At 36.9% G+C, this 11,105-nt stretch overlaps 1 protein-coding gene, 1 long non-coding RNA gene and 2 pseudogenes across 2 annotated transcripts; 1 reads left to right on the top strand and 3 right to left on the bottom strand.

Moving 5' to 3' along the window:
• Nucleotides 1–2,782: 2,782 nt before the first annotated feature.
• Nucleotides 2,783–4,334, bottom strand: LOC109828455. Its single transcript, XR_002243689.1, has 2 exons — nucleotides 3,799–4,334; nucleotides 2,783–3,658 (listed from the first exon to the last, which is right to left on the bottom strand). It is a non-coding gene; the product is annotated as an uncharacterized LOC109828455 (long non-coding RNA).
• Nucleotides 4,335–4,366: 32 nt separating this feature from the next.
• LOC109828458 lies at nucleotides 4,367–5,262 on the bottom strand (annotated as a pseudogene).
• A 2-nt stretch (nucleotides 5,263–5,264) lies between these two features.
• Nucleotides 5,265–9,374, top strand: LOC109828457 (annotated as a pseudogene).
• A 1,003-nt stretch (nucleotides 9,375–10,377) lies between these two features.
• On the bottom strand, nucleotides 10,378–11,000 carry LOC109828456 (putative pentatricopeptide repeat-containing protein At1g53330; the record flags this gene model as incomplete). Its single annotated transcript, XM_020395449.1, has 1 exon — nucleotides 10,378–11,000. A coding segment is annotated over one exon (623 nt), but the record flags the coding sequence as incomplete, so codon positions are not given.
• Between the last annotated feature and the right edge of the window lie 105 nt (nucleotides 11,001–11,105).

The raw sequence follows: 11,105 nt of genomic DNA, 5'->3' as shown, positions 1-11,105 counted from the left end.
GTAGGCTACGACACATAAAATCACAATCAAGGCCTACAGGGTGCAATCCACGTAAGCAGACAATGCTCCTCTAAACGCTCGTAAAATCTAGGTGGGCAGCCTAAATACTGCCTAGGCGCTAGGCGCTAGTTAGGCGGTCTAGGTACCGTCTAGGCCTAGGCGTATGCCTAAGCGGACTAGGCGGATGTTTTTTAAAACAATGATTACATGCTTGCTAAAGGTTGAAAAAAAATTAAATCAAGAGTATTTCTAGCGTATTTGGTATGTTCTTCATTCGTCATTGTCATTTTTCGTCTTTGATATGTATAATCTTCCATATTTCTGGGCATAAAAAGACATTTAAACCCCTACACCCCCCTCACAACCCCCTCCCCCTCCTCCCCCAAACAAACAAAAAAAAGGGGAGAAGTAACAACCACCACCAAACAACAACAACAAAAGAAAAAAAAAGGAAAAGCCACCACCCCTAGACGTTGCAGACGCACACACAAAAGTCTACTAAAATTGTGATATATCAACGATTCAATTCAATTGAAGTTACATATTCAGATACAGTTTAACAATGCGGCTCCACAATCCACGCAACCTTGAATAAACAAGCCATTTCTATTTTACTAATTTTGGTACATGAAAAGCTGGTGAACTATGATTCAGTGATTTAGAGATCTTGATTATATAGGGTATAAAGTCCTATAATAATAAGAGATTCCACATGCACATGAAGAAGCACGAAAAAGAAGTATGGATCAAGATAAGGACAGTAGGCTTTCCGTTAAAATCTAAAAACCACCAAATAGCAGCAAATAAAATCATACACAAGTTCTAACGTGAAAAACCCTCAATAGGGAAAAACTGTGAGATCAAAAATAATCTATTATCATCACCAAATTATAATTTTTTTGCACGGACATAGACTACAAAACCCTCTCTCACAATGCTTTTGAACCTAGTCCTAATCACAAGAATATTGCATCTCTTCCTCTATTCTACTACAAAACCCTAAAATAGGATGCCTTAGTTAAAAACACTCATAACTTGGCCACCAAGTCAACTTGGCCTCCAAAAAAAAAAACTATTAGGACTGGGCCTATTGTATAAATTTGGATCCAACTTAAAGTTTGAGTCGGCAACTAACAGACTTATAGTGGCAGAGGCAAAAATTTTATCCTAAGCAGGCCAAAATACAAAGCTTATCTAAGCTCACAAACCCTAGGATCCTTTTCAATGAAAATCTTCAACGCCTATATAAAATCTGACACTGATAATTTAAGAGGATCATCATCTCGATGAAGTTACCAATTTAATTTCTAAAATTAGAGTATTGTATAAGGGGCTCTTTGGTTGACAAGGTTATATAAAACTTTTTAGAAAATACCTAATAATGGCATTTTCGTACATAAAAGATTTTGGTAGTTTTCTTAAAAATGTTTTTGGCTCACCCAAAATTAATAGAAATATTTTTCATAAAATAGTGAAAAGGGGTCTAATTTATAGAAATCAACTTCCCATCACCATAAGCTAAAATTGCCAAAATTTTTGACAAAGTCAATTAAAACTATTCTTTTCTCATGGGTGACATAGATAAAAACAGTGTTGTAAATAGCGGCCAATAGCGGCGCTATAGCGGCGCGAATAGCGGTCGCGGCCCTTCAGCGCTACGCGTAGGGGTTTCGCGGCTGGCTTAAGCGGGAAAATCCGCCATTCATTCGAATAGCGCGTAAAAGCGGATTTTAGCGGGTTAAAAGCGGGTTTTCACAGTTAAAAGCGGATTTTCGCGGTTTAAAGCGGATTTTCGCGGTTAAAAGCGGCTAAACCCGCTATCACACATATTATGATGCTATATTTCTTGAATTTCTTCATAGTTTCATTCATACAACAAGCTTACTAATTGTTATTTACTGATAATACAAGAAATTTACAACTAATTGAATTTTTAGATTTTTTTATGAATTTTCTTATTATTTAGGATATTTAAATATATTTAAAGTTAACCGTTATTTGACTGTGCGCTATTTGCTGCGATTTCGCCGCAATAGCCCGATATAGCCTTAGCGGTACCTCGCCGCGACGCGCCGCGATCTGCTATTAGCAACCTTGGATAAAAATCCCTAGGGCTTCTATTTTCACCCTCCCGCTCTCCCTCCCGCCCCCTAAGTTCAGGTTCGCACTTCAATTTTTAGCCTTTCAACGCTCGACCACATTCCTCTTCCTTCTAATTCATTTCCACGGCTTCTATTTCTTTCTTGTTTACCTCTAGCATAATCCGTTGATGGATTTGGTTTTGATGTTAAAATTTTGAGGAAAGCTTTCAGCTTTTTGGGTGGGGGCCATTTAAGTTGCTTGTGGCTCGGATCTGATCTTGTGATACCTTGATTACAAAATTGGGAGATCTTCGTCGGTTTCTTCTTTGGTTCTTTGATTTCACATGCTAATAAGGTATAATCTTGATTGACTTATATATTTTTATTTTCTTCTTGCTTAATATCTCGTATTTTCGCCTTGATTCATTGCATAATATTTCCTAATTTTTTTAGTCTATAATTTTCCTAAATAACGCTACTTGTGGAATGACAATGATAATTAAGCATATATTTGTAATTTTTGTAATTGATTTTTAGTAAGACGTACTTAGATTTCTAGTGAACAAAAATAGTGAAAAAATAGTGAACCCAAAAATAGAGAAAAAATAAAGAAAAAGAAAGGAATTTTACCTTCGCACTGTGAAGAGCAGAGAACTTCACACTTCACAGGACAACAGCAACTCTCCATCCCCCAACAAAAAGAGAAAACTAAAAGATATTATGCTAAATTTCTTTGGAAATTTATAGACTACCCAAGCTCATACATACCTTCTCGCTGTCCAGTATCCCTGCACCAAGCCTTAATAAAACGAGAACCTGAAAAGGAAAGCCAATAGTGTTTGACGAAATGCTGATAAGAGTGTAGACCTGATGTGCTGAGTTACAAAATGATTTGTGAGGGGTTGTGTGCTGCCAAGGAATTTAAACAAGCGAGGTTAGTTTTGGCGAGACGGTGTTTAATGGGTATGAGCCCGGGGAGGGGAGCATGAGGAAGTTTGTCGAGGGGTTTTGTGGGGATAGGGAGTGGAACGTGATAGTTGAGGTATTTTGTCGATTGTCGAAAGGGAGGAGAGGGGTTTTTGATGGATGGGGGCTGGTGATAAATAGTGTTCTGAAGGAGAGAGTTAAGATTGAGGTTGAAGAGGTTTTAGATTGCTTAATTTGAGGTGACTATAGTGTACAAATATTGGAAAGTTCTACGGAAGTTTTGTGGAAACTATTCTCGGCTACTTTAGCAGGACTCCCTACATGAATTTTGGCGGCCAACTTGGAGTTAACTGAATTTTCTTATTTTATTATTATGACTAATTTTGTTATTGTCATGGACTTATACGACATAGCTGCAGTAGGGTGTTTATGAATCTTTTAGATGTTATTCTGAAAATGGTTTTTTTATTTCTAGCGATAATTTATTTAGGATGCAACATTCTCTTAGTTATTGTAATCAAAATGTATGTACCTTGACTAGAAATATAGGTTTCTTGTAGAGGCTCACTCTGTAATAGAAATTCAAGTTTATTGGAGTACATGCTCACTCTTCCAAATTTGGTTCTCTTTCAAAACCGTGCTCCAAAGACCTAAGCAATAGTATTTTCTAGATTATCAGAGAAATAACGTGGTTCTCTTTCAAAACCGTGCTCCAAAGACCTAAGCAATAGTATTTTCTAGATTATCAGAGAAATAACGTTAAAGGTTCTAAGGTTACCAAACTACTCACCTAAGCAATAGTATTTTCTAGATTATCAGAGAAATAACGTTAAAGGTTCTAAGGTTACCAAACTACTCAGACTAAGCGTTTGCTCAAGTTAATGACTTATCGGTTGATTGCCAATTCATTTTGCTTTGCTAGAATTTTTTTACTTTGGCAGGTCATTTGTCTCCTATTATTAGTTGATCATGCTCATGTTTCTAGTACTTCTACATTTTCTTTGTTTGGACATGTTAATATTTTATTTCGTGGAGAATCTTAAAACTGTACAGTTTGGGATTACGAGGCTATGAGCTAGTCAAGTTAGTCCATGTCGAGATGGATTAGACTAATCTGTGTGAATTCAAATTAGGCCATAACAGTTAACATTTTACCGGGTTGTGAGTCCAAGCATCTTTAATCATCTCATGTCATAATCTTTCTAATATGAGAATATCAGAAAGCAATAAAAACTTTGATAGATTTTCTGATTCTCTCATACTTTTCCAGGCTTCTCCCTTGAAAATTCTGATCTGGGGCTATTACTATATAGGGGGGCTCGTTAACCCAGCAGTTTTTTTGTTATTAGTGGAGTGGGATCAGTAAATCTGTCCTCAATATCGGTTTTCACCTTGATGGAACCTTCTAGATCCTTTAATATTACTGTCATAGAGGGTCTTCTAGCACCGTCATTTTGTAAGCACCACATTGCAAGTTTTATCATCTCAACAATTTCATCTGTATGCAACTACATATTGTTGCTGCGATAATCAACAATATTTAGGAGTCGATTTTGTCTAACATTTTCTCGCAACAGACTAATCAAGTGGATACATTCTTCAGGCTGAGAATAATCCAAATTCTTTCTTCCACAAAAAATTTCCATGACCACAACACCGAAGCTATAGACATCTGCCTTCTTCGTCATTTTCGAAGTCAACCATTTAGGAGCTAGATAGCCTTTGGTTCTTCTCATGGTAGTCCATGCGTGGCTCTGGTCCCTCTCAATTAGCTTAGATAACCCGAAGTTTGATGTCTTTGCATGAAACCCTTCATCTAAAAGTATATTTTGTGGCTTGATATCCAGATGAGCAATTCGTTGCCTGCAGCCTTCCTGGAGATAGGACAATCCCTTAGCTACATTAGTTATAATTTTGACTCCTGTCTGCCAGTCGAGAGGGTCGTCTCCATTTTTGTAGAATGTCCACTTATCCAATGATCCATTACACATATACTCGTAAACTAAGAGTATATGAGACTTCTCTGAACAGAAACCTATTAGTCTTACTAGATTGATGTGGTGAACATTTCCAATGGTCTTGACCTCAGCCTAGAACTCTTTTGCCCCTTGGCCTACACCCTCCAATCTCTTCACCGCAACTCTCAAGCCATCCAGTGTCCCTCAAAAACAGACCCAAATCCACCTTATCCAAGCTCTCAGTTGAAGTTTTCAGTAACCGCTTTCAGATCCTCAAAAGAAAATCTTGTCGGTATATATGATGCCAATTCAAAGTTATCTTCCTTTTAGGCTGAGAAGGAAGATAACTTTGAATTGGCATCATATATACCGACAAGATTTTCTTTTGAGGATCTGAAAGCGGCTACTGAAAACTTCAGCCGCGAGCTTGGATAAGGTGGATTTGGGTCTGTTTTTGAGGGACATTGGATGGCTTGAGAGTTGCGGTGAAGAGATTGAAGGGTGTAGGCCAAGGGCAAAAGAGTTCTAGGCTGAAGTCAAGACCATTGGAAGTGTTCATCACATCAATCTAGTAAGACCAATAGGTTTCTGTTGAGAGAAGTCTCATATACTCTTAGTTTACGAGTATATGTGTAATGGATCATTGGATAAGTGGACATTCTACAAAAATGGAGACGACCCTCTCGACTGGCAGACACGAGTCGAAATTATAACTGATGTAGCCAAGGGATTGTCCTATCTCCATGAAGACTGCAGGCAGCAGATTGCTCATCTGGATATCAAGCCACAAAATATACTTTTAGATGAAGGGTTTCATGCAAAGATATCAGACTTCGGGTTATCTAAGCTAATTGAGAGGGACCAGAGCCACGCATGGACTACCATGAGAGGAACCAAAGGCTATCTAGCTCCTGAATGGTTGATTTCGAAAATTACGGAGAAGGCAGATGTCTATAGCTTCGGTGTTGTGGTCATGGAAATTGTTTGTGGAAGAAAGAATTTGGATTATTCTCAGCCTGAAGAATGTATCCACTTGATTAGTCAGTTGCGAGAAAATGTTAGACAAAATCGACTCTTAGATATTGTTGATTATCGCAGCAACAATATCTGTTGCATACAGATGAAATTGTTGAGATGATAAAACTTGTAATGTGGTGCTTGCAAAATGATAGCGCTAGAAGGCCCTCTATGGTAGTAGTATTGAAGGATCTAGAATGTTTCATCAAGGTGGAAACCGATATTGAGGACAGATTTACTGATCCCACTCCACAAATAGCAAAAAATATAGATGACTTGTGTGCTTCAGCTTCACAACCAGCAGCAATTTTATCTGGAGGACGATGAAGGTATCGATTTCAACGTGAGGTAATCATATGTATTTGTCTCGCTCTTTATCTTTCTATAGTCTAGGAAGGTATTTGTTGTATGTTTTTGTTCTGTTGTCCCATATGTATGTTTCTACTTCGTTACATTGCATTATGCCAAGGCCAAAGAGATTAGTCACAGGATATTCTCTGCACGGGAACGAGGTTGTTAAGACTGCAACATTGTGTTTACAAATAAATAGTTTGGGTATGACCTCTTATTCTGTTTGAAGAGCTAGCCTCTTTGATTCTCTATGCAATATTTTTATATATAGAAATGACTGTTTGACCTAAGAAATAGTTAGCTGCTGCATGTGTATCTAATATGAAAAGCGTCTTCAGTTTGTTAACAAATATTCTCCAATGATAATATAGTGACTTCCCAAAGTTATCTAAGAAAAAGATATTATTTCAACTATTTATTTTTGCCATCGGTGTCCATAAGCGGAATCAATTTGTTTTAACAAAAATTCATAAATAGGGATTGCTAAAAGGATCACAAACAATCAGTCAGAGTGGCTCTCATCTTCAAATCCTAACTTTTAGGACAAGTGACCAAAGCTTTAGCATTCTTCTTCAAATTAAAGTTTCCTTGTTGTTTCTTATATTTTGGTTTCAACTTCCTAATCTTACTTTTAACAAGAAAAACTGCTGGGTTAACGAGCCCCCCATATAGTAATAGCCCCAGATCAGAATTTTCAAGGGAGAAGCCTGGAAAAGTATGAGAAAATTAGAAAATCTATCAAAGTTTTTATTGCTTTCTGATATTCTCATATTAGAAAGATTATGACATGAAGAGATGATTAAAGATGCTTGGACTCACAGCCCGGTCGAATGTTAACTGTTCTGGCCTAATTTGAATTCACACAGATTAGTCTAATCCATCTCGACATGGACTAACTTGACTAGCTCATAGTCTCATAATCCCAAACTGTACAGGGTTAAGATCATCCATGAAACAAAATATTAACATGTCTAAACAAAGGAAAGGTAGAAGTACTAGAAACATGAGCATGATTAACTAATAATAGGAGACAAATGACCTGCCAAAGTAAAAAAATTCTAGCAAAGCAGAATGAATTGGCAATCAACCGATCTAACTGGTAAGTCATTAACTTGAGCAAACGTCTAGGTTGTGTTTGGTTTGACGGAAAGGGAGAGAAAGGAAAGTAAAGTATGAAAGAAAGTGGGTTTGTACTGTTTGCTTTGAAAGAAAATAAAAAGGAAAAAAGAACATAAATTATATTGTAGAAAAATTGGTATATCTTTTTTCTTTCCCCCTTTCCCTCAGCTGCCCTAGTGAAAACGAGGGAGAGCGAGGGAAACGCCTCGCTCATTGCCTCCTGACCTGACCCTGATCTCTCCCCTTCCTCTCCAAAAATCGAGTCCATCTTCTTTCTCTTTCTATCTCTTGTCGCCTCGTTCTCCTCTCTCTCTCTCTCTCTCTCTCTCTCTCTCTCTCTTACTTTGGTTGTAAAATAAAATTGCTGGCTTGCATTTTTTTGTATATGGTAGAAATTAACATTGTAGTTAGAAACTGAATGTAGTGTGTTATCTTTAGAGATGCAGGGCTATGAATTTCCTGTGCATAACTTTATGAATTGTTATTAACTAACACAGCCTTTTCTTGTTTGGATGTTAATCCTCATCTAGTTCATTCCCTGCATTTTCTCCTCACACATTGTCAACTTGTTAGTTGATTTCTAGTTGTATCTAAATAGCACTAAACCGCTGATATTTAAGTGCTCTATTTTTGGTATATGCATTGCTCGAGTAGATGTTTGTTTTGAGTCTATTCCGATAAAACCCTTAATTATGTGTTCATAAGATGCTTGGTTTTATCTTGATCTTTTGCTTCTGAACACACAACTTTTTTTTTTATCTTAATTATGTGTTTGTGTGTCCTAGTGACCTTGACTTTTATACCATTGCTAATTTGATGGACTGCCTTCAAAACTAATTTGTGTGGATGCTGAACTATATTGTGTCGGCTTGAAAGAGTAATATTAAGGCATTTATATTAAATTGTAGTCTATTTTAATAATCTAAGCATGGTTTCAAATGTTGTACCTTCAACATAAAAGATATGTCAGTACCTACAACATGAAAGATATGTCACAATCGTAATTAAGAGCGATGTTTTGTGAAATAGATTCAAATGAACTTACATGTTCGTGACTCTTGTATCGTGACAAATGATGCTTCTATTGAGCTTTAGATCAACCTTATGTCTTAGTTTCTTTCCATCAGCTGAATGGATTAAGAGTATCAACTATGAGAATAATTGTGGATATTGTTACAAATTCCAGCCACTACACATTGAAAAGAACCTGAGATAATTCCTAGAACCAGATAAGGTTTAGCTGCATCGGCCCCAATTACAACGAGCTCTCCAGATCCTGGAGCTTTCTATAAATGATCGAGTGTATAGATGAATTTTTAAGCAGTGAAAGCATATTGAAGACCTTTGGGTGAACAGTGAAAGGTTGATCCCATTCTCCATTGATATCCCAGTTACCAAGTGTGTCTAGGCTAAATATGTCAATCTCTTGTGGGATGTGATTTTCTGCAATTGAATAAATCCTCCCAATATGTTCAAAGACATTTGCATTACTGAGGTACTTGTTTATTTTGCCAAATCTAAGCTGCAATAATACATTAGAATTGAGAACACTAAGATTGCTGAGGTACTTGTACTTATTACTTGAATGTTAAGACTTTATTTTGTAGGTTTTTGATGTTTATATTGTACTTATTTGAATTTTTTGAATTAATTTCAGAGGATGAAGTTTGCGAGATTGATGTTTTGATGGGCTCACTAAAGTCAAAAATCAAGGACTTTGGCGGATTTCTCTCTCTCTCTCTCTCTCTCTCTCTCTCTCTCTCTGTTTAGTATTTTCTATATAAAATTGATTGTAATAGCCTTTATTGGTTTAAGATTTTTCTATATGAAATTGATTGTAATAGAATTTGTGACTAGAAATGGATTATGCTTTTTTTAGGAATATCATGACATTTACTTTAGAATTGTTTGGGTTCTTTCATTCACCTTTCTGCAAATATTATGTGAGAAATGTTGTTCTTTAATTAGTGGAATTGTGGTTGTGCTTCCGCTTGTTATTATTTACGAACTTGATGTTGTTGACACTCAAGTTTTTGTGTTAGGAATTGCCGATTTTTTTAAAATATATGTTTATTAACTTGTTATTTCCCATGATATGAATGATATTAATTTTTAATAATTACGCATGAACTGTATCATTTTCTAGACTTTATTCGACATCATCTTTTTTCACTTGAGGTTATGAATAAGTGGCAAGTCCAAAATCATATAAGAGTATATGCAAATTAGAATCATCGTAATTTTGACTCAATTTTCTTGAGTTAAGATTGTGCAAACATATTCGGTAACTTAGAGAATTTTGAAGATATGGTAGAATCACAATTTAACTTAATTATTTTTTGTAAATTGTTTAAAATCTAAATCCAATTCTAAAAAGTATGAATTAAAATTATGTTGTGATAATTTTCTTCCTCCTTTTCTCAGAAAATAACCAAATAAGAGAGAATAATTTTCTTATGAATTTTCTTCTAACTTTCATTACAATATTCTTTTTAACCAAACAATAAAAAGAATATCATTTTTTTTCTTTTTTTAAATTTCTCTTTCCTTTTCTTTTCTCTCCCTTTCTCAAAAAACCAAACATAGCCTTGGTCTGAGTAGTTTGGTAAACCTTAGAACCTTTTGGCGTTATTTCCTTGATAATCTAGGAAATACTATTGCTTAGGTCTTTAGAGCACGGTTTTGAAAGAGAACCGAATTTGGAAGGGAGTGAGCCTGTACTCCAACAAACTTGAATTTCTATTACATGGTGAGCCTCTACAAGAAACCTATATTTCTAGTCAAGGTACATACATTTTGATTACAATAACATACATTTTGATTACAATAACTACGACAGCATTGCATCCCAAATAAATTCTCTCCAAAAAAAAAAACCCATTCTCAGAATAACATCTAAAAGATTCGTAAACACCCTACTCCAGCTATGTCGTATAAGTCCATGACGATGACGAATCCTCAGCTCTCCCCTTTTTACAGAACCCCGAGATAACGGTGTTATAGCTAACGACATCAGGTTTAATCCCCTCCTTCTTCATCTCGTTCATTGCCCCCAACGCAGCATCAAGATCCCCATCATCGCAAAACCCTGCGATCATCGCGTTGTAGGTTACGACATCAGGTTCCACACAAGCCTTCTTCATCTCCTCCAAGATTTCAACAACCTCCCCCTTTCGCCCCGCTTTGAAAAGCGCGCGAATTAGGGTGGAGTAAACTGCAGAATCTAATCCCGAGATCTCTCTCCTCAGGCTGAGAGCTTCTTCGAGCTTGCCACTCTTGCAGAGGGCTTTGATTAGAGCGGCGTACACGAAGGCGTTAGGTTCTATATTGTACAGCCTCGGCATCTCCTCTTTGAGCTTGAAGGCCTCGTCGAGCTTCGAGTTGTTGCAGAGAGCGGAGATCAGGGTTCCAAATGTGACGATGCTCGGCTCAATCCCCCTCTCCAGCATTTCATCGAACAGGTTCAGCGCACAGTCGATCGAGTTGGCTGATCGAATGAGGATGTTATAAGTGCAAGCATCTGGCTTCAGATTGAGTTCGTCGAGATCTCAATCTGGGAGAACCTCGTCTCTTGGCTCATCTGGGAGAGGACTTGCTCCATTTCTTCGAATTTCTTGGCTCGGCCGAGCTTGCAGATGATGAGATCGTAGGA

The sequence above is a fragment of the Asparagus officinalis genome, unplaced genomic scaffold (assembly GCF_001876935.1).
Source record: "Asparagus officinalis unplaced genomic scaffold, Aspof.V1 AsparagusV1_Un1524, whole genome shotgun sequence".
Lineage (NCBI taxonomy): Eukaryota > Viridiplantae > Streptophyta > Magnoliopsida > Asparagales > Asparagaceae > Asparagus > Asparagus officinalis.
This window is presented reverse-complemented; position numbering and strand designations above follow the sequence as displayed.